The following is a 27,698-nucleotide window of genomic DNA, read 5'->3' as shown; positions in this document are numbered from 1 at the left end:
AATATTCTCCTTTAGCTAACAAAGATTGATATTAATTCATGAAATCTCACCTTACCTTCTAATAAACAAAATAATAATAATAAACGTCTCGCAAGTGTGAAGATGCTCTCAACGGTCACCTAAAAGAGCCGACTCATTCGCGAACGACACATTCGCTCGTTATAGTAGTAACACTGACGGTATCATGTTACTTTATTGTTCATTCTTAATTTCATAATATGACCTAATATTTATTTGTTAATTTCATAAACGAAAAGTCTATTTCAAAGAGTTCGTTTGGGCACGAGCCATTTCGATAGAGAGCGTCACAGTAGAAATGCAATGCAATGTAATGTAATGCAGCAGACCAGTGTGACCTCTGACCAGCGGAAGTAAACGGAACCATTTGAACGCAAGAAGTGGGAGCTCTAGAATATGTTTATTTTTTATTGGCAGTATTTACATTAAATACGTAACGTAACTATTTTAAAAAGAGAATATATTTTAGGGGTCGTTTTAAAAAAACTGTCGAGTCAGTATTTAAAGTGAAACTCGACTGTAGACAATATAAACAAACAGCACGCTAACCTGCTTCGCTCCTCTGGTACTACAATGAATTTTTCACCAAACAGAGACACGTCTTTGTTAAACGCAGACGAAGCCTCGGCTATCGAGACGGCAGTCCGGACGGCGGTCATGTCCATCCTGAAGATTTTCTGCGACGTAAACGAGAAGAAGTCGCACTGCTATGAGGCGAAGTTAGCCGAGGCGGAAAGAGAAAACGCGGCGCTCAAGTTTCAGTTAAAAGCCGCCGAGCAGGAGCTTCAAACCTTACGACAGATCTCTTCTTCCAGCTCCAATTACACAATCTCGGCTGAGGTGACCCTGAGCCACGACTTCAGCACAGATGTTACTGAAGAAAGAGGAGAGGAAGCGGCATCCTTCCAGAGCGATGGCAGCGTGGTGATAAAGGAAGAGCCTTCTTACAACACGTTGTGTTTAAAGAGTGAAATGGCAGATGAGACATTTCCAACAGAGTGTGATTATCCTGGCATGGACAATGTCCAGATTTGCCAGCAGACTCCAGGTGCAGAGATGTGGAGCATGCAACATGTGCAATCATTCAGTTCAGCAAGATCCAGCCTTAACCAGACCCGAGAGAAGTATGCATGAGTAATTCTGTGTTGTATTGAGCCCTATTCAGACAGGATTAGGTCTGGATTATTTTAGTGATTTAGTGAATTTTAGTGACTACCGGATTATTTTAGTGATGCATCGGAATAGGACAGGAATACAATCCCAGTGTATGTTGTCTGGAAAGGTTGCGGCGTATTTTACCTTCTATAGAAGACCAGTAGAAATATCTCCAGGTAATATACAGTATATGCGGTCCGAATTGACCTGTTGGAAAATGGACGGAGAGAGACCAGGCGTACAAATAAGACCACCCACGTTTTTCCCAGCCAATGCACTGGAATGCTTTGAGATCGAAACCGAGGAAAAATTGGCTTGGAGCTTTTTGAGTTCAGAGTACAGTGGAGATTACATTACATTATGAGAATGGAGATTACATTACATTACATTACCTCACGTTATTGAATACATGACGTCTGGAAAACTAATCCTGTCCGAATAGACTGTCATGTTAATGTTTTGTTTGGAATGGTGTACTGGAGTGTGTTTTATTAGTTAACATTTTCTTATGCATTGTTACTTAACCCTCTATGGTACCGTGTTGCCTCCAGGCAACATAGGCTATTTTAGTTTTTAAAAAAAAATCCATTTAATTGGTATTAACAGGGAAAGAGAACTCATACTAACCAGTGAAAATGCAAAAAAAAAAAATGGTCCCATGACCCACAGGGGGTCCCTTTTTGTTTCCTCTTTCAGCGCATGTGCACATGTCACATGGCTCTAGATTTTCTCCAATGGAAAGTGCATTTTCACAAATTTATGCGCAGATAATCGCCTACAAAAAAATCTGACTCACCTTCATTGGTAAGTAAAGAAGTATTTTTTAAAAAAACTTTACATTATATACATCATCAAATGTATCATAGGACATTACACAAAACTGCATGTTGCTTCGATGCAAAATTGTACCGTAATGCAATCGCATAAGGCCCTACCAGGCATACTAGGTTGGAATAAAAGTATATTTTATTTGTAAGGAAGAGAGTTAGAATTATTTAAATATATTTGCATTTTTGCATGATTTTATACTGCTTTAATAAGAATAGTAATTCACGTACTATATCTACACACATGATTTAACGGAGGAGGTGGATCTGCACGTTTTCTATCGTACTTCAAAAAGGTATAAAGTACAGGTAGCACTGCCAGTTGATGAGAGTGAGGATGAGGTGTCCTATAGTGATGAGGAAGATGAGTTCGTAGTGACAATCCGTCAGGGAGTGAGTGAGAGCGAGGGCGAGGATGGAGATGAGGATGAAGACGGAAATACCATTTTGGTAGAAAATCAACAGGAAGAAGTATAGAGCGAGAATGAGGAACCTGGTGATGGTGAAAATGGAGGTGCAGTAGCAGGCTTGATTAGAGTAGGATGATTGGTAAATTCATTATAATGCATGTCATTTGCAACTCATGTTGTTTTTATTTCTCAGAGGCTTGCCAGCAGCAGGTATGGAGAAGAAGAACGGGAGACCATCACAGCACAGTGAGGAAGAACAGCCTGAAAAGCGTCCAAAAACCTCTGTAGGACCACGACCATCAAGGCTGTGTCGTTTTGATCAGACAGGTCATTGGCCTGTTTGGGTTGAAAGAAAAGGGCGATGCAAATACCCAGGTTGTACAGGCATTGTAAAAGTGCAGTGCTCAAAATGTGCTACCTACCTGTGTTTTTCTGTTGAGAGGAATTGCTTCGTCAACTTTCACAAGCAGTGAGGAAAGAGATGTGTGTATGTGCTTGTGTATATACAGGTTCTTGTATGTGTATGCGTGTAAGGATAAAGTGCATATTAGGATAATATTATGGTGTGGTAATATTTGTGTTCTACCGTGGTACAATGTTGCCTGAGATGTGTGAATCTCTCACAAAATGACCCACCGGGTTTCCTTATTCTCCCGCTTATCGTATTCCATCAGTGACCTATGTTCATGCTTCCACTCAGACTGAACCTCAGTTTCTTCCCATAACTTCTGTGGAGGGCCCGTTTATTCTTTCCTCTTACCATCCTCTTTATTCTTACCATGATGATGGTAGCTTTGCTACAAACACATCATATGACCTTTCACCTACAAATTGTTCTCCTACAAGACCTATTCCCGCCCCAGAATATGTGTATGATAGTGATTCTCAATATACTCTGTTACCCTCGTGTTTTTCTGTGTCTTAAATTTATTCATCTGGATATTAAATATGAAATGTGTAATACATTAAAAACTAGATAAATCTGATTGTTCAAGTGTTTAGGTAAAGAAATGGATGTTTTCAATTTAAAAAAAAAAAGATTTCTGCATGAAAATGTCATGTTTCAATTTGTCCGATGTTGTACAATGTTGCCTTGAGGCAACAATCTTTTAATAAATAAATCAACTTCAAAATAATGAAAAGGTTTATTGATTATTATTATTATTATTATTATTAGTATTGTTATTATTATTATAATAGTGTACCATAGTGGGTTAAAAAAGCTTGATCGAGAGTGTTTTGACTAAGAAATTATAGCTGCTACAGATCGCTCTCTGTCTTCAAGCAGCGGTCCTCAGTTTGCAGCTGATCTCAAGATGAAATTAATCTCTCTGCATTTGTTGATCAGCAGGTGGATTCCTGGTGATGATCTTACAGGAAGATTGAAAAGCAGGGAGTGTGTGAGAAGATACAGAGAAAGGATCCGTGCTGACCCAGAAAAGTACCTCGCCTGGAAGGAAAAGGAACGCTTGAGGTATTTATGTCTTTACAATTCACATTAGCGATTGCAGACGGATTAATAAAAGATGACTGAAAATTAGACATGGGCAATATCCGCAAAAAATATCGGAATAATCGAGGAAGACAGGAAGGCCAGCTTTGCTCTGTGGGATTCCCAGCCATGGATGGCTGTGACATTACCAGGAGTGACTTCCCAGTGATGTCTCAGTCAGAGAGTTGGTGCCATTTATGTGAGTGCGTGCGTTTGTTTGTTTTCCCCTTTAATTTCTTCCGTTATTGAGTGAGGAAACTAATCAGCATTGTCACAATATTACAATGCATTGTCAAAGTTTATATAATCCAAATTCCTGCTAAGGGCTTAACCGAAATTACATGATCTTGCCCATACTACCTAGTCCAACATGAGATGACGTTATTAGCATCATTTCTATCATTTATATCGGAATGATATTAGCATCATTGTCGCTACCAAAGAATGCAGTAATCAGAAGATTGTTGAAGTACAGAGCAGAAGTTCTTTGATACGAGTGTTTGAAATCTTGCCACCGTCCAGGTATCAGCAGAAGAGAAAGACCATTAACGATCTGTCTGAGCCCATGAAGAAGCTGAAGAGGAAGGCTTGGAGAGAGGCTAAGAGGCGGGATCGTGCTAGAAAGCAGGTTCAAGCCCCTACCACACACACGATCCAGACAACCAACCCGTGAAGAGTACATTACCTAATATCTGGGCAAAAACTTTCTGCATTTGTATAAATTAGTACACATGTCCACTGTATTTAAGCTGTGTAATGACAGGAAAGTGTCACGGAGATGGATGGTGTCCCGGTGTTAACGGAAGAGCCTCTTTACCAAGCGCATGGTGTGAAATGACAGGCAAGAATTTTGCTGTGACCTTTGAAGACCCTGTTCTAGAAAACGTGGAAGGTTGCCAGGTGTACATCCAGACAAATGAAACATCCACAGTCCCTCCAGCTTTAACCAGACTAGAGAGAAGTATAGCACGTGCCATGCTGTGGGGATGTCATGACCGGGGGATTAACATGCAGTACAGAGAAAAGACCTGTGCTGATCTGGAGATCTCCTGACCCGCAACGAGAAGGATTACTCAAGGTATACTATGCATTACTTCCCCAATCACTCGATTACTTTCAGTAACCGCTTTATCCTGATCCAGGCTCACAGCGAATCCGGACACCATCCCTGGAACGAAACGGTGTTAGTGAGGCATTAATACACACTCGATGGGATGCCAGTCCACTTCAGAGCACCAAGTACACACTCATTCACACCTAGGCATAAGTTCTTTTTGGCCAATTCACCTATCGAGGTGGGAGGAAACCGGAGAACCTGGAGGAACCCAACACTGAAAATATTTGATCCTGTGTTCTAAAAAAACAAACAAACAAACAAAAACAAAGAAGAACTTGTGGCTAGCAAAATCAGTGCACCATTGTTTTCCTCACAGATGAAAGCATATACAAATTCCTACTAATGAAACGATATCATATTGCCCATATTGCCCATTCCTACAGCCATGCTTTAGTAATATTGGCATGAACGTTTTTCACGTGATGTGTGTTTTGAGAAACTGCTACCCTGCAGGTCTCTCCGCAGGAGAAAACGAATCCAGGATCTCCCCGAACCCATGCAGAAGCTGCAGAGGGAAGCCTGGAGAGAAGCTACCAGGCGGCACCGTGCAAGAAAGATGGCACAAGCGTCCCTCGCTGACACAAACATGCCCCAAACACTCAACCCCTGATGACTATGCTATGCTCAACTATTTATGCTCCAGTCAGTAATCTCAGGCAAAAAGTGTTCTAATTTATATAGGTACAGTGGTGCTTGAAAGTTTGTGAACCCTTTTGTATTTTCCTCATTTCTGCTTCCTAATTTATGATCTAAAACATCACACAAATCCTAAAAGAACCCAATTAAACAAACGAGAAAAAAAAAAAAAAAAAAGTGTTATACTTGGTCATTTATTCATTGAGGAAAATGATCCAATATTACATATCTGTGAGTGACAAAAGTATGTGAACCTCTAGGATTAGCAGTTCAGTTGAAGGTAAAATTAAAGTCAGGTGTTTTCAATCAGGTGTGAGTGAGCACCCTGTTTTATTTAAAGAATCGGGATCCATCAGAGTCTGATCTTCACAACACGTGTTTGTGGAAGTGTATCACGGCAGGAACAAAGGAGATTTCCGAGGACCTCAGAAAACGAGTTGTTGATGCTCATCGAGCTGGAAAAGGTTTCAAAACCATCTCTAAAGAGTTTGGACTCATCACTAATCCACAGTCGGACAGATTGCGTACAAATGGAGGAAATTCAAGACCATTGTTCCCCTCCTCAGGAGTGGAGACCAACAAAAATCACTCCAAGAGCAAGCTGTGTAATAGTCCATGAGGCCACAAAGGAACCCTGGGTAACTGCTGAGCATCTAAAGGTCTCTCTCACATTGCCTAATGTTAATGTTCATGAGTCCACCATCAGGAGAACTCTGAACAACAATGATGATCATGGCAGGGTTGCGAGGAGAAAGCCACCGCTCTCCAAAAAGAACATCGCTGCCCGTCTGCGGTTTGCTAAAAATCATGTGGACAAGCTAGAAGGCTAATAGAAAAATGTTTTGTGGATGGATGAGACCAAAATAGAGCTTTTTGGTTTAAATGAGAAGAGTTATGTTTGGAGAAAGGAAAACACTGCATTCCAGCATAATAACCTTATACTATCTGTGAAACATGGTGGTGGTAGTGTCATGGTTTGGGCCAGTTTTGCTGCACGTGGGCCAGGACGACTTCCCATCACTGACGGAACAATGAATTCTGAATTATATCAGGACATCTATCTGTGATCTGAATCTCAAGAGAAAGTGGGTCATGCAGCAAGACAACGACCCTAAACACACGAGTCGTTCTACCAAAGAACGGTTAAAGAAGAATAAAGGTAATGTTCTGGAGTCAAAGTCCTGACCTTAATCCAGTAGAAATGTCGTGGAAGAACCTGAAGCGAGCAGGTCGTGTGAGGAAACCCACCAACACCCCAGAGTTGAAGCCGTTCTGTACTGAGGAACGGGATAGAACTCCTCCGAGCCGACGTGCAGGACCGATCAACACTTACCCCAAACGCTTATCTGCAGCTATTGCTGCACAAGAGGGTCACACCACATACTGAAATTTAAATACTTTTACCACTCAGATGTGCAATATTGGATCATCTTCCTCAATAAATACGTCCTAAATAAAATAATAAATGACCAAGTATAATACTTTTTGTCTCATTTGTTTAACTGGGTTCTCTTTATCGACTGTCAGGACTTCTGATGATGTTTTAGGTCATATTCATGCAGAAATGTAGAGAATATTTCCACTATAATCATGAAGTACATACTTTCAATTAAGTCATGAAGGACCTGAGGACAAGTAGCTGATTATTTTTATCATCACGTAAAAGACAAATGCAAATAAACTTAACTGATGGTATTGTGTGTATTTGTTAACTCTGCACATTTAAACACACAGTGGTGGTTTACTCAACATGCCAACATAGTATAAAGTACACAAAATAAAGCTTTATCATCATTCTTTGTTTTGAACATCCTTTATTTATTTGATACGTTACAAAATTTAAAAGAAAAGGTCAATAATGGCAGTCAAATTATTTACAGTTTAGTGCTTTTATTGAACAGAGATCATCAGTGACAGGACATTCTGTTTAATGTTTAAAGATTGAACTTTGAAGATGAATTACACATACCAATATAGAGTCGTGTGTAAAAATAAGTACACCCCATGGAAATCGTTGGCTTTTTTGACATATTTGGACAAGCGAACATTTGATCCTCTTTGAAACCGTGCCCCAAAAAACGGATCAGTCACATGGGGAAAAGTAAGTACACCCCTACATTTACCACACCTTCAAAAATCCATCAAATTAGAATCAGGTGTTCAAGATCGGGTGCCAGTGATTAGAACCTGCTCAGGGAGTGCAGGTGGAACCTGTCTTGTTTATATATTAGGAAAATGTATAAATTTTCCTAATTTTACTTTTGTTCAAGTATATCGACTTTATTAATAGACACTGTTTCAAAGAGGATCAAATGTTTTCCTGTTCAAATATGTAAAAAAAACAAAACAAAACAAGTCAAAAAAGCCTGAAATCCTAGGAGATCATTTAATCTGAATCTACCTTAAAGCTGGCATCAGCATCACTCCATGTCTCTTTCTTTTGGCAGCTGAATGGAAATAGAAAGACACAAATGTGATTCCAGGACCACAAAATCTTCCCCAGTAGACAAACATATCCAAATCATGTCAATAGGTTAAGAATTTTTTTTTTTTAAATTCTCAATATGGTATTGCTGTGTCATTACTGGATCTTTACCATCCACTATTTACCACAATAACATTGAGGTATCAAGTTCCATAGTGCATCTATTTTAAAAACTGATTCCTATTAAGAACTCCTCCACTATGCTTGTCCGCTCTTTTATACTGACATCAAAACCTCGGTGTGGTGCTCCTCCCAGGAAAGGCATTTCTCCAGGTCAGTACTGATGCTTTTTCTTCTTGTTAAGCACCCTGTAAGTAGATAACATGAACCCGTGAGCACAGAATACCATGGCTGCCATTTCTCTACCTCAATTCCAATGAACAAAATGTCCCAGTGTGAATTTCAGGCATTTTCATTTCCACACTGATGCGACGTCTGGATTTGCCACGTCGTCACGTTGGAATCAGTGGAAAGTGGAATCAGGTTCCAACCTTTTAGAAACCCAACTACAATATCAGATGAGTGAGACTGAATCATACTATAGACCTGCATGAGGCCATCGTTGAGCTGCTGGTTTATTGGGTACACATCCACCTTGAAATAAACGGCACGTTTGATTCATAGCAGATGAAGATTGCCGTGTCTGAGAATGCCGCTCTATATACAAAACACAACCAGGGATCTGTGGATGAGACCGGTTTGTGGATTACAAGATTCGGTAGATCAGGGGGTCGGAGACTTCTCGCATCCCTTCCGGAGTAAAACCCTTTACCAAAGGCTCCGGCCTCACCACCACGCTGACTACCAAGACAAAGATAAGGATGAATGAATGAATCTGCAGCACTGTGTCGCAGCAGCAGTTCAAGTATTAACTAATAAAGTGCATTAGATATTAGATGTGCATCAAAATCTCACGAATCGCACATCTTCGGCGACTATTATTTTTTTTAAATAAAAAGGTCGAAACTAAAGATTACAAATTAAATGCTCAAATAGACCTTTATGAAACTCACACACACACTCTTAAGCATGGATATGTATATGGCGTAAACATCAAAGTTGTCTCAATTGAGGAAGTTCATTTGCATCTTGCTAACGGTTCATGAATCCGTTAAACCAGTTAGGTAAGTATGAAACATACACAACTTACAGGAACAGTGAATAATAATAATAATAATAATAATAACAACAACTTTAATACTAAAAAAAATCTAGACCATTAAATCGGACAATACACCTATATTAATAGGTTATATTTTGATTTTAAGACTATACATACATACATACATACATACATACATATACTCACTATTCTACAACATGTTTACACAATACAACACAATTTGTTTTTACTCACAGAAACACTCATCTAGGCCTATTATTTGCATAGAACTAACCAGCTTGCTGTTAAGATGAAACGTCTCAAAGGTCTTAAGGTAAGAAAGAAAAATATAATAAATAAAATAAAACGACACAGCGGCAATTAAACAATTGACATTTAATCTTTTTTTTTTTTTTTTTTTTTTTTAAATGTGTGCAGTTTTTGCATGTTAAATATCTACATCATGCAGCACAGTCTGGGGATTTCCTTAATATTGCACGTGGAGACTATATAAGTGTTTCTCTGTAGGACAAGATCCGATCATTGTTTTAAATATTAAGCAGCTGGAACGCAGAAGACGTGAACGCGCATCTTTAGCGGGATTGCGCTTTGGCTTATTTTTTGATGCCAGATTGATGCGTTGTGTTGATATTTTCTGTACACGTGTCGTTTCAGCGTTTTCTTGGTCGTCTGTTACAGTGAAGCACGACCCAGACGGACATTAGGCTATATCCGGTTCCACTGCGTTGCGCGTCGGTTTGCGTTGCGCACGCGGTTGCTCAGCGGCTACTCACGCACCTGGTCCCTTATATTGTTCCATCGTGCTGTCTTGGTCTTATCTGTTCCGTATGCAATATTATGGCATGCTATACCTAAACTAATTGCGCATTTATTATTAGGCTAATCAATCGCATTCAAAATAACGGGCTCGTTTATTTCTTTACAGCTCGGATATCCATGCATACAGCACACACGATCAGGGTGGAGCTTGCAGCTTTAAGTATAGCCCATTGTTTATGTTTAAGTGGGCTAGGGCGAGGGGAGATTCTGGGGGTCGTATAGGCTGCAGGACGCGTCCAGACTCGCACTTTCCTCTGATGTACTCTACACTACATTACCCTTGGAATTCCACATGCGGAAAATGTCTGTCAGACAGACCTGTGTGCTTTTTGTTTGTTTACATATGTTTTTATTTACTCGATTCTATACATCGAAGATATTCCTGAGAAAGGGTTTGGTTTGGATCATGACGCGCACCATGAGGAGTTAGTGCGCCGACCTGCCCTATTCTTAACTCTTCATTCAGAATAAACACATGTTGTGTGTACCTGGAAAACGGAAACATATAATAAGTCATTTAAAGAAGAAAATAAAACATGTACAACCTGTGCACGAGAAACGCAGGAGGTTTACGCGCGTTATTGTCGGGCGCATTGTCATCGCAGCTAACCGTCCTGACGCGTTTAATAACGCATGAATAATCTTGCTAAATAAGCAACACACACAGCCTGCTGTGTTTTTTTTTAATGATATTATTAGTATTTTATTTTTTAATCAGTAATATATATATTTCAGCATGAAGTTTTTGTCAGTGCACTGCATGGCATCCTAATAAAGCCAAGACATTTAACAATCGAGTTAAATAAAAAAAATAAATCAATATTTATTTTTTTCTGGCACAGATCAGATGCGACGTCTAAAATCTCATACAGGTTGTGTCTAAAAAACATTTTAACATTTTTATAATGCAAATAAGTCTATGTGCTGTTTTTATTTTTGAGCAATAATGAGGTCTTTGTTTATGGATACACACCTGCACCTTTGGAGAGCTGCGTCAGTTCCCTATAGCTCCGGCACTCTTACTGGATATCTCATATTTCTGTGAGGTTTTTCTCTTGATTTATTTAATTAACCTCTACAGAAACCTCCCACTCTGAACTTTAATTTGCCCCTTATAATATAGTCTGACACTTTGGAGCAAGTGGAAGCGTCTGGCAAGCTCTCAATAAGCCTTTTGAGACTTTATGCGCCTCCAGCTGTCTCCATAGAGTCAGCTGCCTCTCTGTATGGGCTATTTGAATGTTGGGAGGCTGGAATATTTGAATGTCACTGGGGGAGGCCGTGTGTAGTATGTGGAAGGGGCTGCATAATGGAGGGCTGTAGATGTGCCATTTTTTTGGAGCAAGTGGTTGCTTGTGTGCTTGTGATCAATAATGGGTCATTTCGACCCTCCAGGGTCTTCCATGACACAAGAAAATGGTATGGTCCAATATGAACACCCCTACACAGAGATTTGACATGGAAGTGGCCCTTTTGCAAGGATTGCTGGGAAGAAGAAGTACAGTTGAGGTTTGGACTTTGGAGAAGGAGGTGGCTCTGTGAAAAGGTAAGGAAAGCTGTCCTGGCAAATGCCTAGGGTACCAATGGATGGATGGGTTTATTGTGAGGTGTTATGGCTCATATTCATGTCAGTGGATGTGTTATATTGGGTTATTATGGGTTGAAAAAAGAAAAGAGAGGACCTTATGCTAAGCACAAACAAGGAAATATGGAGAGGCTGCTAGGGGGAGCTATAGCTGAGCTAGGAAGGAAGCTGGGAGATTGTTTTGCTGTGGAGCATATATGGACCATTTTTCACTACTCACATTGATAAATGTAGACAGCAGGGCCTTTCATTGTGTTATGTCTTCTTGAAGTAGTTTTTCAGTTATTTTTTTCTTGGTCTTGGGGCTTCTGGCCTATGAGATTGCTAATATTAGCAACCAGGCTATGCCCTGTGAAAGAAGGAGATAAAACCATTAAAAAAGTACTACATAAAGAAGGAGAGACTCTCAAACGGAATATATCTATGCAAATATCATCTCCTGTGCACATTGTGTAACTTTGTTAGTCAAATAGATTATATTTACTCCCAGTGTGTGTTGGCAGAGAGCTTTAAAGATGGCCGCTCTCTCTCAGGAGTGAAAGTAGGCGAGGAGGGTGCTTACTTCCTGACTCCAGGCTCATTCATGCTAGGTTTAACACCAGGCTCGAGCCTCAAGTTTAAAATGTGTGCCAAAACACTGAATTAATTAATTATTGATTGATTAATGAACATATTTCAAGCAGTGAGGTTGTGTATTTTGGCCTTAATGAACTCATTTTAGAGAGGAAAAGCTTCAGTCCTCGTGGTTTTGACATTGTGTGTGTGTGTGTGTGTGTGTGTGTGTGTGTGTGTGTATACACACATTTTAATCCAGAGTGTGTTTAACCATTTAACGGTTTCATATGCATGTAAACAAACACTAATTTCCATTATTTAGTCTCTAAAAATGTAAACCTTGTGAGGCTATTGAGTTTTGAAAAGAATTTATTACAGGCTAGTTTGTTTTGTTTATCGGTATTATATATTGCTAATATTATAAATAAGTACATATATAAATAAAGTGCCCCCCCCCCCAAAAAAAAAAGAGATATAAAATAACATTACAAATAATTATGTGTAAAAATAATAACAGTAGTCTAAATATGATATACTTTTGCTTTTATAAGGCAGTTTCCATTTTCTAGGAATATTATGTCCATTTTTATTGATCACAAACACACATTTTTTAAACTATTAACCCTTTAAATGCCTACCAGTCATGATTGCTATAAAATAGGAATTGTCTCTCAAGATAATTCCTGCAACTGGAAAGTAAAGAAACTTTTGGCAAATCAACTGAATAGACACAAAAATATCAAATAAAAATAATTAAAAGAAGAAGAAATGAACTTTGTGATTAGTTCAGTTAATTAAGACAAAGGCTAAAATGATACCACAGATGAATTCTAAACCAGATTCAATGCAATGAAAGGGTTAATGTGAGAATGAAACACGTAAAGGAATCACTTGTAGGGGAAAAAACTGAATAAACTTTTCAGTAAAATAATGAAATATTACTGTTTACCTGTTCTGTAAATGACATTAATCCACTGGTTGTTTCTAGAGCTGTATTTGTGAATGACTGGATCACATTTTTTATTTAGTGTCTAAAAGTATCAGGGTTGTAAAGGGTTAAATTTGAGCTCCGGCTTTGTGGCAAGATGTCTTTTGTGAATGTGACATTTTGGTCATATATCGAAAATAAAAAAAAACGTAAATCACCGCCCCCTATGGTTTGCTTATGGAACTGGCTTTGTCAATTTGAAACTAGCCAAGCTGTGTTGTTGCTGTAGGCCCTACATATTTTGGCTAAAAAAAAAAACCTAAGAAATCCTGTAGAATTCATTTAATAGTTCTGTAGAAATACAGGGCAAGCATATAGTGCGTCACAGACATGTGCTTAGTGAGTAAGTGAGTAGGTGTGAAGGACAGGTGTGACAGTGTTGGATTTTAGCCATAAGCACATATGGTAATGTCCACTTGCATCTGTCAACAGCTGTGATTCCTTCGCTTCGCCTAGTCTGGTGTGGTGGGTCGATAAACCCAAACTTTTAAGAAGCAAACTGTCTTTCACTTTCATTGTATTGCCATCACTTCTGAGTAACCTTCACCTTGGCATGAGATATACTCGTGAGAAATGTAAGTTTCTTTCCAGTTTCTTTGGAAAATACTCTTTAAATAGGCCCATTATAAATACCTGTCATATCACTCATAACACAGATAAAGCCTTCATGAAGGCCTGGAAGTGCATCATAATCGCACAAACTCCTCCAGCACTTAATTTAACCATTTCAAATGAATAATACCAGACATTGTTGGAAGTAATCAAAGAGCTAATTAGGGAATGTTATTATTATCAGTCTTATCATTTCTATAATTACATATCAAGGGCGTTGATGGGTTTCGATGCCTAAGGGCCCGGGGGGTTGGTCATTTTTAACATGAGGTTGCAGTTTTCACTATTGTATGTCAGTAATAATGTACATTATATACAAATGTACAAATAGTTCAGTGTCAGATCTGATGGAGTAGTCTTCATTTTTCCAAGAAAAATAAAATAGTAAAACGCAATACCAAACGATATCAGTATTGTTGCTGTCAAATCTACTGTAATGCTTGTAATTTCCGATAGGTCGTGTGTATACCGAAGAGTTTTCATAAAGTAAAAAATATGACCATTAGACAGACAATGGTGTTCTATAGTAGTATTTTTTTTTTTACTATCTTTCCTTACCGAACTTTGAAATAAAATGATTTTAGACCTAAAGTGCCTTTTGTTAAATTATTATATTATAGAAGAATTGCCCTGAATCCTGGTATAAGTGTATATAAGTAATTTTCTGGTTCACATCTTAGTTTGGTGACGATTTTTGACCAGTTGTATATAAATAAATAAATAAATACATACTTCTTGTTTTTGATTCAAATCCCCTGATTTTTAGCCATAACGTGACCTTTAGTAATTCCTTTTTTTCTCTTTTGCAGGAATTCTTCTTACCTGAGAAGCCACTAGTACTTTTGGACGGAGATTTCCTGCGTACACATCCCCCAGAGAGGACTGCAACGTAAGGCCCAACTTCTCGCTAACATAAACGGTTCTTAAGGCTCATAGATGGGACGCATCAATCCCATCTATCAGCCATCAAAGATTTAAAGCAATACTGATGTCAGATCTCTGTATATGAACTGATATTAAGACCCTGACATCCTCCTAGCAAACCAAGAGAATTTTTTCTGTGAATTTCTGTTCCAAACTTGTTTCCTTTATTATCCTGCAAGATGATCTGATTTGTGTCAAGCAAAAATAACTGGTATTCACAGCGTAAAAGATGCCTGTATCGGCCCTCATGCTGATGCTCAGTATCAAATCACAGCAATCCTGGTTCTTAAGGTATTGAAAGGCTTGTAAGGTATCCATACAATGAACCAAATGATGACTTGAAATGTCTGGTGGGACAAAACCTTTTTACTTTAAGATGTGTCAGGTAGTAAATAAACCCTATTACAGGCTGTTTCTTTCTGTACGTTCTTAAAAACAACCCTTTAAGCGTTCTTTGTTTAGTTGAGCTTCTTTAAAGTAGTTGTAGGGAAACACTCAGTTGTAGGGTTTCACACAGAACCTTTAAAAGTTTCCTCAGAGGGACAAGGACAAGACGTGTAATAGTCCACGAAGTCACAAAGGAACCCTGGGTAACTTCTGAGCATCTAAAGGCCTCTCTCACATCGGCTAATGTTGATGTTCATGAGTCCACCATCAGGAGAACTCTGAACAACAATGGTGTGCATGGCAGGGTTGCCAGGAGAAAGCCACCGCTCTCCAAGAAGAACACTGCTGCCTGTCTGAAGTTTGCTAAAGATCAAGTGGACAAGGCAGAAGGCTAATGGAAAAATTTTTCTGGATGGAGGAGACCAAAATAGAATTTATGGTTTCAATGAGAAGGGCTATATTTGGAGAAAGGAAAACACTGCATTCCAGCATAAGAACCTCCCTGTGAAACACGGTGGTGGTAGTGTCATGGTTTGGGTCTGTTTTGCTGCATCTGGACCAGGACGACTTCCCATCACTGGAGCAATGAATTCTGAATTATATGAGCGAATTCTAAAGGAAAACTTCAGGATGTCTGTCTGTGATCTGAATCTCAAGAGAAAGTGGGTCATGTAGCAAGACAACGACCCTAAACACACGAATCGTTCTACCAAAGAACGGTTAAAGAAGAATAAAGTGAATGTTTTGGAACGGCCGAGTCAAAGTTCTGAACTTAATCCAATAGAAATGTCGTGGAAGAACCTGAAGCGAGCAGGTCATGTGAGGAAACCCACCAACACCCCAGAGTTGAAGCGGTTCTGTACTGAGGAACGGGATAAAATTCCTCCAGTATGTAATATTGGATCATGTAATATAACATGATCCAATATCTAATATTGGACTGTAATATTGGATCATTTTCCTCAATAAACAAATAACCAGGTATATTATTTTTGTCTCATTTGTTCAATTGGGTTCACTTTATCTACTTTTAGGACTTGTGTGAAAATCTGATGATGTTTTAGGTCATATTTATTCAGATATATAGAAAATTCTAAAGAGTTTCAAGCACCACTGTATGTCTGTATGATGACTGATCTAAAGTAAATGCTAGTATATACAGCTTAACTCATTTAAAATAGGAAGTGATGCGTTTTATTTATTGATGATGCGGTGAGAAGCCATGTTGATTGGATATCACTTGCTGTATTTCGTGTTGAGGGGGGTTTGCGTGAGTTTTTCCTGGTCGGAGGTCTGGCATTTCGATTTACAACCTCTAGCCGAATGCAGCACTATTATCAGAATTATCATTCATACTATTCACTTGAAGGGTGTAGACTGGCGGGGTAATAGAAGAAACTATTAGTGTATTTTTGAGCACAGGAAGTATTTAAAAGGATTAAGTAAAGAATCTAAAGAATTATCAATCTGAACATTCATATCATCTCCTTGGAAGCTGGTGATTCGTCTTCTGCCTCCTCCCCAAAACATCCTTTTTGAAGGTGTGGGGTTTGGTCTTTTTTAAAAACTTTTTTTTTTCATTTATTTAAAATTTTAAATTGGAACCCTACCACTTATGAATCTAAAGGTTCCCACAGAGGGACAACCAAAAAAATTTCTATATTATTTTGATACGTTTGTATTCTTCCTAAGGAGTCAAAAACAAAGTCGACTGACTCATCCCCAATAAAAGTCGCAGCTAAACGCCTTTTCCACAGAAAGAGGGAGAAAAATGTAAGCTTTCTTTTTTAAGTTTAAGAATTTTTTAAAGATTAAATAGGCCTACAATGTAAAATCTAACCTGTAACAAATACTATAAATGGTAATGATCATTAGAAACGGGATTAAAACCTTACGCAAGTAATTTGAGATGGAGCTATGTAAAAAAATAATAATAATAAAATAAAAAATTCTTATTACATCACCAACATCCTCCCTCACCCGGGACTTTGTTCCTCTTCAGGGTTGCCTAATGTGGTCTTTAAAATATTCTAGTATTTTCTCCTAATAAAATACTATTTCAATTTTAAGTTATAATGATATACCATGATGCACCACAATGCCAGTGGGTTGTTGTGTTACATTTGTGGTATTTCTTTCAGAAATATCAAGAATTAAATCGAAATGAGTCACTTATCATACTGTACCAGTAATTCAAGCATTACAACTACATTATTAATATTGTTTGGATGTAAAATATATGTCTAAAGAGCACCCAGAGCCAGACTCTGTCTTTAAAGCTACTCACAGTTGTTTATATGGGCAGCTGCACAGAATTCGATTGCAGTGTGAACAGTTGTCCAGCAGCTGCGTTTAACAATGTGAACAGTGTTACTCTTCAAACCACATTCCCAATTGTCAGCTCTTTGTTTGCTTTCAGTAGTGAATTCTCCCCATATTTTGTTTTCATACCAGTATCTGGAAATTCTAGTTCCTCGACAATGCCACAACCGACAATGACATCCATTTCCTGAATGTTTCTATAGACTGCCCTTTTCTCAATACGCCCAGGTCTAAAAAGCGAATACATACTTCTGAATTGCTGCTAGCCAATTGCAGCGAGGAGCGTGGCAGCCATTTTCTGAGCTGTATGAAAGGACTGCGGAACGGCTGCATTTTTTTCCTTCCTCCACTTCCTTCCCTCCCTAACCCAATGAGCATTGCTCAGATATGAGTCACTCCCTCAACCTGGCCATATATAGCACAGAGGCAGGGTCGGTCTCTCCAGCTTGAGGCTGAGATACTGGCTGCCTGCACGAAAAACACAGCAGCACCATTAGGAAGGGAACAGCTACAGACATTAAAGCAGGTAAGATCCTTAGCTTGGGCCCATTTTCTCTTTTTCCTGTTCACTGTTTTAGTCCGTATGCCTCGTGTAAAGTCATTTTGTTCCGATGTTGATTTGTGATGTTGGTTAAGACGGCCGTCGTTCGGTTTGTTTTCATTTTAAGCTAACCAGTTTAGCCTGACAGTCGGCAGTGATTCAGTGCTAGACGCAGTCTCTACATTATGCAACTGCATGAATTTATGTATAAATGTATTGTAAGGGTTTATTTTGGCTATGATAGTTCTTTTCCTGATGAATAGCTGGCTCATGTTAAAATAATAAGAACAAGAAGGCCAGCTAATTGCTAATTGGTTGTGGTTTGGCATTAAGAGACTGGTTTACAGCCTGTGATTCACTGGTGTTGGGGGGGAAAAAAAAAAAAAAAAAAAAAAAAATCGATCATATGAATATGACATTAAGCTAGCCTTTGTTTACACTTCAGCAAACAGTGGCAGCTTGCTTCCAGTAGCAATTATATCCAGCTTTTTGAAGAAACCTATATAGGCTTCCTTAATGGTTTAGTGTTAGGTATTCAATGGACAACGTCAATGTCAATGAGTACTATAATAATGATCTAATCTAGGATCAAATTTTGGTCTCTAAAGCTGATCCATAATGATCAGTGTATTTTATTGGTACATACCACGTTTCTCTCCTCGGTTGTTTCAGAACTGGACAGCACCCTAATACATCTACATGGATGGTAATGAAAGTGAATGTTTAGATCATGGAACTGGGATCATTGAAATATCGAACTCGTGTACTGAGTAGTGGCTCGGTTGTTGGATAAAGCGGTGGTTGTGAAGTTCTTTGGTTCTTTGACACGTTTTTCCTTCTTTTTTTCAGAATCACAGGGGACCAAGGGTTCGGTAAACACAAAGCCAGCGACCCCTCTGCATCAATGGCAGACAAGGAGCAAATCAAGCAAACAGCGGCCAAGGTTCTGGGTTACGTGGAGAAAGTGTCCTCCTTCGCCTCCTCCATTGACCCTCTGTTTGGCATCGTCACCTCGTTGGTGGGTGTAGTGAGGAAAGGCCTGGTGGAAGATGAACCCAACGAGCTGGACAAGGACTTCAAGCAGATTCACGACAAGCTGGAGAGCATCTCCCAGCAGAACAAGCAGACGCTGCGCCAAATCCGCATCGACGAAATCAACGAAACGTTTGGCAAGTACGAGGAGTATATCAAGCACCAATACGACGCCTTCAACACCATGGTGGACCGGGTCAGGACGGACCCAGACGATGCCGAACGTTACATGGAGAATTTCAAGAATATCTACGAAAAGGACAAGAGCGACTTGAGCTTGGACGTGTACTACCGAGGCGTCATGGGCAAGAACAGTCTTTTTGGGAGGCCACTGCTGACAACTTATCTAGAGCACTGCGACAGGGACAGAAAGATCATGGAGGCTAGATGCGCTCATCTAGCCCACCTCTTCCAAATCGGCCTCATGGCACTGATGGCCTACTACGCAGTCACGGAGGACGACGAGGACGAGGTCAGGGAGAAGTGGGCTCAGAGAGTTATCGACATTCAGACCAAGATGCAAGAAGTCCTGGATGAGTGTAGCGAGTAGGAATGATGCCAAGTGAACTGAAAGGTTGCTAAACCACAGCTGTCTTAGTTTCCACTACTTTATAATGGAAACCATTATATATGCTATTTATATTATGGGCAATAAGAAAACTGTTTCTTTCTATTCTTATATTGTGTTCTGTACATTTTTGTTGGCTTAGCACTTAAAATTCCTATCATTTTTTTATTCACTTTAAACAGAGTTATGGAAAATATTATATGATATAAATCTAAAAGTGTTGCTGAATGTATAGTCAAGCAAGCTGGACATTTTGCACCAACATATTGGTTTATTTTTTTATTTTTTTTCCTGGTTGACCGTTTCCAATTCTTTGTAACTGTGGATTATTCTGTTTTATTGTTTGCGCAATAAATATTTGTCTTTTCCAAGTTAAATTTCAGGCTTTGGTTGTAGTGACTATTAGCTTGGTGTCTCTTGATTTAACATTTAGCACTCCTTGCAGTTCTATCAAAAGTTGTACCATTTCAGATTGAATCGATTTGATGATACATAGTTGTTGTAAAAGTCTCTGAATAGATACTGATATCTTTTTAAGGACCTGTAGCTCACTCGGAGCTGTTCAGGTATACTCGCCACAGAGCAATATGCAAATGAGCGTTTTGCATTCAGTAGGGTACTGAAAGCTGCAGGCTTTTACAAAGGATTACGTTACCATCTCACATCAATATATATGAGTAGATTTCTATAAGAAAGTACCTTAAGAGAGTCTCAGGCTGTCCGCATGAGAGACTTAATATACAGTGCCTTATATAAATGTTCACCGCCGGGAACTTTTCAACGTTTTCCGGAGCTGAAATGGAATTCAATGGGATTATATTTTATGAACCTAAAATTTCATGAACACACACAAAAAAAACCCCCAGGAACTGTGAATTCTATAGTTTAAATAACTTCATAGAAACTTATTTGGTCTAATACAATGTCTACTTTCTGTGATTTTGTATTTGTACCTGTTTGGGAACGTAGATGTCTTTATAATATGGTTAAAGTATATCTTCTTCTCCCCATCAGGCCAACATTTCTGTTTTAGGCCATGGCTGACATTGAGATCTTAGAGGACCGAGACAAGCTGAAGCGAGGCCTGGTGAAGGTGTTGGAGTGTGTAGCCACCATCTCATCAGCAGCTGCTGTGGTGAACCCCATCTTCGGTGTGGCAGGCTCACTGATCCGCGTCGTGCTCCACCACGTGGATGATGAGGAGATTCAAACCCTCCGACGCGAATTTGGCAGCGTGAACCGAGCCTTGGATAAGCTTACAGACCAGAACCGCAGCGCGTTGCTCCAGATCAAGAAGGAGACATTGGACGGCCAGTACAACAGCGTAGAGCAGAACCTACGCCACCAGTTCCGTAAGTTCATGGAGGTGGTGGAGGCACGGCCCGAGCACAAGGAGCGCAAGCGCGATGATTTCGAGGAAAGCTATGCCAACGACATGGGCGACCAAAACCTGCACACACTCTATGACGGCGTAATGGGCAAGCCCAAGCTCTTCAGCCGGCCCATCCTCGAGGTCTACATGACTCACTCACAAGGAGATCGTAGGGTGATGGAGAACCTGTGCACACGCCTCACCTACCTGTTCTGCATCGGCCTCATCGCTCTGATTGGTTACGCCGCCATCATTGGTGATGATGAGGAGGGCCTGAGTGAGGAGTGGGCCGAGAAGATGGAGAACGTGCAAGAGAGGATGCAGGAGGTACTCCAGAGGTGCAAGTGATTCCTTCCCCCTGACACACACACACACACACACACACACACACACACACACACACACACATTGAGGACTCCTTATGTATTCCATAAAAGCCTATGCTATGTCTTTTTTGGTCTCAGATTGTCCTCCACTCACGTCTCTGTCATGTATTATATATCCTCTAGGGCCTCACTGTTGTTCCTGATGATGTGTATTTTTTTTATTTTTTATTACTGAGTCACTCACGTCATCCTCTTGAGGATTCTCCCTTTACTCTTTAAAGAATTGAAGACTTTAAAGCCAAAGGTCCGTCAAAATTCTTATCAAAGTGGTCAGGGTTATAAAACCAACTGCTTTTTGAGATTCATTTGATTGTACTACAATATCCTTAGAGGTTTATGCACCATGTTGACTAAAGCCCCGTCCACACGTACAGTTTCGAAACCATCATTTTTCACATGAGAATGGTGTAACTTCTTACGTGATAATGTCAAATTTATTCATTGAGTCTTGTTTTGTTATTACACGCTTGTCACATGCTCATGTGAGAGTTTTCAAATCGTTTTTTTTTTTTTTTTTTGTCTTTTCCTGTGAATGGAAATATTTTTCTTCTTGTTGAGAGGAATGTTTTTTTCGGAGCACGTATAGCTGTATACGTGTGGACGGGGCCTAACTGTCATTTTAAGACCCCGACTCTACAAAACCAATATTTCATGTTAGCTGATGTTGAATATTATGAACAGATTCCCGCCCTTATGTTATATTTTTCACCTTCAGTTTGATGGTTATTATAAAAGGAGTCTGTGGATGCCAGAACTTAAAGCTAAAGCTAATTGTAGGAATGTATTTGGCCCATTTACATGTGCACACTCACACACACACACTGTTCTTTTGCTGTGTGTGCGTGTGTGTGCGGTTAATGGTATTGGTTTCTCAGTGTCACCTTCACACCCAGTTGTCTGCGACTGGTTTTTCCAAATCCATTCATCCAGCAGCACTTCCTCCGGTTCTACTAAAGCATCTAAACCATCTAAAACAAACAATGTTATGTATTTGGTGTTGTAAACACTAACTAAAGTTTACTCTTGTGATAACTGTTGGAACACTACTTGGGTTTGAACACCCTCAGCTAACACTACATGCTTATGACTTACAGCACGAGTTTGCTCGCGTCACGTTAACATGTAACGACACTAAAGGTAAACCTGAGCCTTATGAGATTAAACACTACAAACATCCCAAGTTCATATTTTTCTTTAAACTTATTGCAGTCCTGCTTTACTGTCTTAAACAACAGTCTGGTTACATCAGTATGGCGTTATATGCGATAAGCCTCTTTTACATGGAAAGCCAAGTGTTGTCTAACTGCTTTGAAATCCTTGATCTTTAATATAAAGAATGTAAAGATGTCTAGCTGTTTGTGGAAAGGTTTGCTACACTACATAAGGTAACGGTCTGTCACTTGCTGGAATAAGGAGTGGTTTGAAAGCATGAGCTGAAGTGCTTTTTAATTATTATTATTTTTTTAAATAAACTACTGCTTTTCTTGTGTCAGGCTTAAAATCCTTATCCTTATTGTTTTCCTTTGTACACATATTGACACTATACGTCAAAGGTTTTTTGAACCCCTTTATTACAGTTTAATCACCGTTATTGACGAGGACCAAACAAAAAGATGCGAGTAAAAAAAAGAAAGTCCTGACGAGACTCGAGGACTTGAGGCAATTAATCCTTAGTTATAGATAAGGTATTCTGTCTCAGATTCGCTTCACAGCTGCTCGTGTTGGATAACAGAATCGGACTCCTAACTCTATTTAGACTGGCATTATATACCTTCAGCATCAATTCAGAACAAGCTGCTTAAAGTGCACACTCATCTAAGTGCATGCCATTAGTGCCTCCTGCATATATTACTGTTCCGTATATCTACTTTCACTTTGTTCGACGAATCCATTACTCTCTCTTTGCTTTTCTCTGTGCTGGATCGAACAATATGTAGATAGCCTTTGTCATGTCTATATACACACACACACACACACACACAAGTGAACTCTCTATATATCTGCTTAAAGTCAGTTATCATGCACTTTTAAAATGAGAACAGTTACAGATCTTTCTAAGACACAGCTCATTGTCTCTGGCAAATTGGGGAAAAATTGGCAAAAAATTAAATAAAATTGGTGGACAATGAGAGGTGTTGTGAAAATGAAGATGGTTTCCTGTTCTTTGATTATTTTTTTTTAGTTGCTCATCAATGATGTATAAAAAAATGCACTACCAATAAAGATATAAGTATATGAAGGAGCTTGGATTATTTTCCACACATACACATTGAAATGATGATCATCCTCATTTGTTTGCACTGTAGTAGGGAGCCTAGACTGAATATAATGCTTGCGTTTCAACAATGATCACGTGTTCAAAAAGTGAGACAGCATTAAATTGCTGTGTGACCTGAAACAGTCCACACAATTCCACCTACTGCCGCTAGATGTCGCCATTGTCTTTTCATCTATAACTTTATATGGCATGGCATTGCTTTTCTTAAGTGTTAATTAATAAAAAATTAAAAATAAAAAGTGTTGCTGGGTTAAGAAACAAGGAATATCACTTGTCATGCAGAGAGTTCAGTACTAGACAGACGGGAGTTTTATTGCCACCCTATGATGTCAATATACTGCATTATGCTATTTAAGCACTACTATTACAGCTATGTGGTCTTATTAAATTTAAAAAAAAAAAAAAAACTTTTATACATCCTTTTCCAGGCTTTTAACAAGTAAAATAAAATAAATAAACTACTGAAGGCCGGAAAAAAAAAACTTTGTTGCATTGTTGTAGGGTTTTTTTGCCAATTAACACTACCCCCTTTAAAAATTTGAGGATATTAATAAATACTTTAAATTGCGTAAAATATTAAGTCAGTTAGTTTGCTCAATCTAGCCTGTAATGACATTTCTGCCACTAGAGGTCAGTAAGAATGACTAAATTTCCATCAGATTTATGCCTAAAATTAAAAAGGTAGCATTGCTGCCTCACAGGTTCCCTGGTTCAATCCTGAGCTCAGGTTACTGTCTGTGCAAACTTTAGCATGTTCTTCTCATGTTTGTATGAGTTTACTTATCAAAAATAAATAAATAAATAAAATAATAAAAAAAATTCTGCTAGGTTGATAACATGTTAAATTGCCCACATGTGTGAATGGGTGAGCGCATGGTGACAGGCAATGGACTGGACTGGTGTCTCAGCTGTCTTGCACGCAGTATTAAATGGATTGGCTCCAGACCGACCATGACTCTGACCAGAATATGAGGGGGAGCCTGGAGCATATCCCAGGGAACTCTGTGCATAAGGTGGGGGACACCCTGGATGGGGTGCCAACTCATCGCAGGGCACAATCACTCACCCATTCAAACACTACAGACAATGTGGAAATGCCAATCAGCCTACAACGCATGTCTTTGGACTGGAGGAGGAAATCGGACTCCACAGAGTAAACTCCTGTAGCACAGGGAGAACATGCAAGCACCACACACACAGGGTGGAAACGGCATTTGAGCCACGGTGCCCTCCTTTAATAATACAATTTTTTTTTAAAAATAACAATAATATCTTATATAAGGTGCCCCGTTCCATCCTGAGCTCGAGTTGATTTAACTCAGACACTACTGAATTTAGTTCCTGCTCTTTGACTTTTAATCATGTGAGGTGTAAGATGTCATTATTTCTTTAAAATTCATATAAATCTGTTTATGTTAGATGTTATAGCTTCTTGGAAAATTCACGGTGTTAAATGAAAAGCACCTGCAGTGTTTAATCACTGTTACAGATCTGAGTAAGACTTCTTTCACCTTATGTCCTGATTTATGCTAATGTGTTTCTCAGATTAAATAGAGACAGGTGTTTTAAAGGATGCAGAGGCTAAAAGGGGAGGACAGAGGGTCATCTAATATGGAAAATGGCCTTTGACAATTATCCTCCTTGTCAATTATTTCTATTTTTTAAAGCATTTAAATGAGGTTTTCCACAGACGAAATCTAGCCATCTGTACTGCCCTCTAGCGGCACTCTATGGTTACAGCTCAAATAACAGCTCAGTAAAAGTACATGAATTATTAATAATACAATACTTCTCATTGTCCTTTTAGACCTTTCGGCTGTACTGAATTCCAGGACAAAATGCAAATGCTTAAAGTAAGTACAACTGGTAGTGTACAATACACAGCAAGAAGTCTTAGTAGTATAAAATGAATAAACATGACAGGGTTGTTAAAAAAAATTATAATAATTAAAAAAAATCCTATTACAGCGCATCCCAAATTGTTTTATGCCTCTTAAAATCACAGCAATTTTTTGTTCTATTATTTAATTATTTATTGAAGAACACATCATACCTTTATAACTGCATTTAATTATACATTGCTGAAACTAGTTATTTGCTGTTATCATCCTCACTAGCTTCTCTTTTTTTCTTTTTCGTAATAAGATGCTACCAAGAAACTGCAAACTCCTGAAAAGATTAGTATTTGTATAAACTTGTGATTTGCAGCTGCACTATTGTCAGAGCTGTTGCTGTAGGAAATCAATCAACACCTTCTGACCAGAATCCAAAACTATAAATTATAAAGTATATCCTATTCCTGCTACAAGAAATCCATCATGCACCATTTGTTACAATTTAAAACAGTACACGTTTCACAAATTAGCTTTTTTTTCTTCAGTCTAGCTTTTAAGTGGAAAAAATACATACAGTAATCACTGATTACTATTGTTAGCAACAACCAATCACAGATCAGCATTGTTCCCAATAACCAATCACTGACCACTAATGTTTGTCCACCTGCACATTTTGTTGTTTTTTCTTTTCTTTTTAAAATTCCCTTCCTGTTGATATTTACAGTAATAAAAGCAGGTAATTCCATCTGTGTTCTTTGATAGAAATAACAGTTTCGTAAATGTGTAAATCACTAGTTTGTGGTGCCGTGACCAAAGACCTTTTCTTTCTATAAGAAAAAAATGAAAGTTTTCTGTTCTAATAAAAATGCAAAAATCAAGGTTAGCTACTTTTCTCTAAAAAGTCTTCCCAACGCTCTGAGTTATATACGAGTAGGCTACACGGTAGGTTTTGAGGAACAGAAAATGCTTCATTGAAACTTGACAACTTGCCAGGATAATAATTACACCACATACCACACGATTTCAACCTGTAGCACTTCATAAAACAACAAAAGCAAAAAACCCATCTCGACCATTCTCAGGACTCCGAAACACACTTTAAAACCCCTCTAACATTCCTCTCGAAGCCAGTAAAACAGGTTTAGGGGCCTCCCTTTAAGGTAGTTTGAACACAGAAATCTATCGTAGTTCAGTTGAAAAGGATAAATGTGCTTTTATTCAGTCTGTTTTTCTCACAAATACTGATTTATTGATGTTGATCCAAACTCAGAGGATAAAGAGACATCCAAATCCCTATACTAATTTACTAAAGAGATTGTCACAACATCTGGCGGTGTAATATTTGAAAACAGTATAGTAATAGGTGTTTGTGAACGCAGCATCACGTCTTCAGTAAGAATGATTACTTCTTGAAATTCCAATTTCAATGACTCTATATGCCAAGCCTTAAGAGGCTCTCAACAGTCTTTCTTCACTGCAAGGTTGCCATACTGCCATATAGACCTATAACTGCACAATTTCATGCCTGTCAATATCATTTTAAACCGTATTCAGTGTCTTTAAAATGACATTTATAAGCCTACTGGTCCTGTCGACAGCTTGTGTTAGATATAAATCGAGGCCACGGGGATGAGCCTAGCTCCAGTCGCAGGTTAAATAAATAATCGAGGCGTGACCTTTGTGTGAACACACTGTGTAGAAATGAATTACAGTCGGTTTTAATTTCTTCTGATCGATTCTCACCTCGTCGAGAGTAATCAGAGGGGAAAGAAGTCTCGTGTTTATAGCCTTTCCAAATATCCAACCAGAATGAAGGAATATGACCAGGATTAAAGAAGAAGGGGGAAAAAAAGCATGCTAGAAATTATGACATCAGCTACCTGATATTTCTACATGAATAATTTGTGAAGCACTTACCTTTTGTGATGGTGGGAATATTGTCAATGTAAATGTGGCCGGTGGATCGGATAAATGTTGCGCACCATGCGTAAATGTTCTCCTCTCCAAAAGATCACGACACAGCTAAAAGAGATTGTTATAAATAAAAACTATGAAGTAGACATAAAAATATATATATAATGAATAGTGTATCAGTTAGGTGTAATTAAACAGAAAGAGCTTTTACCCGACTGTCACGAAGAGCTTCCCAAAAATGGCTCATGGCTCAGCGCGCACGACTCTCTCTCTCTCTCTCTCTCTCTCTCCAGTCTCTCTCTCTCTCTCTCTCTCTC

General features: G+C 38.9%; 2 protein-coding genes and 1 long non-coding RNA gene across 15 annotated transcripts; 2 read left to right on the top strand and 1 right to left on the bottom strand.

The window, feature by feature from the left end:
* The first annotated feature begins 182 nt into the window (after positions 1-182).
* Positions 183-7,451, top strand: LOC108256184 (uncharacterized). Of its 7 annotated transcripts, none has more exons than XR_001810237.3 (4): positions 329-1,142; positions 3,759-3,884; positions 4,425-4,980; positions 5,485-7,451. XR_001810237.3 is itself a non-coding variant. In XM_017452775.3 (3 exons), the coding sequence occupies exons 1-3, from the start codon at positions 592-594 to the stop codon at positions 5,627-5,629; spliced, it is 831 nt and encodes a 276-aa protein (XP_017308264.1). In that variant the 5' UTR covers positions 183-591; the 3' UTR covers positions 5,630-7,451. The 7 variants fall into 7 exon arrangements, 5 of the variants coding, with proteins under 5 accessions (XP_017308264.1, XP_017308266.1, XP_017308262.1 ...); XR_001810235.3 differs by having other exon boundaries at positions 5,045-7,451; XM_017452775.3 differs by lacking the exon at positions 4,425-4,980 and having other exon boundaries at positions 183-1,142; positions 3,762-3,884; positions 5,473-7,451.
* On the bottom strand, positions 6,079-27,681 carry LOC108256198 (uncharacterized). Of its 3 annotated transcripts, XR_008393304.1 has the most exons (5): positions 27,593-27,681; positions 27,385-27,489; positions 11,888-12,016; positions 8,367-8,448; positions 6,079-8,102 (listed from the first exon to the last, which is right to left on the bottom strand). It is a non-coding gene; the product is annotated as an uncharacterized LOC108256198 (long non-coding RNA). The 3 variants fall into 3 exon arrangements; XR_001810240.3 differs by having other exon boundaries at positions 6,079-8,448; XR_008393305.1 differs by lacking the exons at positions 27,385-27,489; positions 27,593-27,681 and adding an exon at positions 17,705-17,794 and having other exon boundaries at positions 6,079-8,448.
* LOC108256188 (protein rapunzel) lies at positions 11,473-23,589 on the top strand. 5 transcript variants are annotated; one of them, XM_017452791.3, is made up of 3 exons: positions 11,473-11,628; positions 14,632-14,711; positions 20,611-23,589. In XM_017452791.3, the coding sequence occupies exon 3, from the start codon at positions 20,633-20,635 to the stop codon at positions 21,314-21,316; it is 684 nt and encodes a 227-aa protein (XP_017308280.1). In that variant the 5' UTR covers positions 11,473-11,628; positions 14,632-14,711; positions 20,611-20,632; the 3' UTR covers positions 21,317-23,589. The 5 variants fall into 5 exon arrangements, with proteins under 5 accessions (XP_017308280.1, XP_017308282.1, XP_053530864.1 ...); XM_017452793.3 differs by lacking the exon at positions 20,611-23,589 and adding an exon at positions 18,846-19,973 and having other exon boundaries at positions 11,475-11,628; XM_053674889.1 differs by lacking the exon at positions 11,473-11,628 and adding an exon at positions 13,644-13,785.
* Positions 27,682-27,698: the final 17 nt, after the last annotated feature.

This window comes from Ictalurus punctatus, chromosome 23 (genome assembly GCF_001660625.3).
Source record: "Ictalurus punctatus breed USDA103 chromosome 23, Coco_2.0, whole genome shotgun sequence".
Taxonomy (NCBI): domain Eukaryota; kingdom Metazoa; phylum Chordata; class Actinopteri; order Siluriformes; family Ictaluridae; genus Ictalurus; species Ictalurus punctatus.
The sequence above is the reverse complement of the archived record's forward strand: the minus strand, read 5'-3'. Positions and strand labels throughout refer to the sequence as shown.

Coding starts and splice junctions, on each gene's coding strand:
- LOC108256184 (XM_017452773.3), top strand. CDS start 592: ATGAATTTTTCACCAAACAGAGACACGTCTTTGTTAAACGCAGACGAA. Junction 1,143..3,758: donor CTTAACCAGACCCGAGAGAA/GTATGCATGAGT, acceptor TTTGTTGATCAG/CAGGTGGATTCCTGGTGATG. Junction 3,885..5,472: donor AAGGAAAAGGAACGCTTGAG/GTATTTATGTCT, acceptor GCTACCCTGCAG/GTCTCTCCGCAGGAGAAAAC.
- LOC108256188 (XM_017452791.3), top strand. CDS start 20,633: ATGGCTGACATTGAGATCTTAGAGGACCGAGACAAGCTGAAGCGAGGC.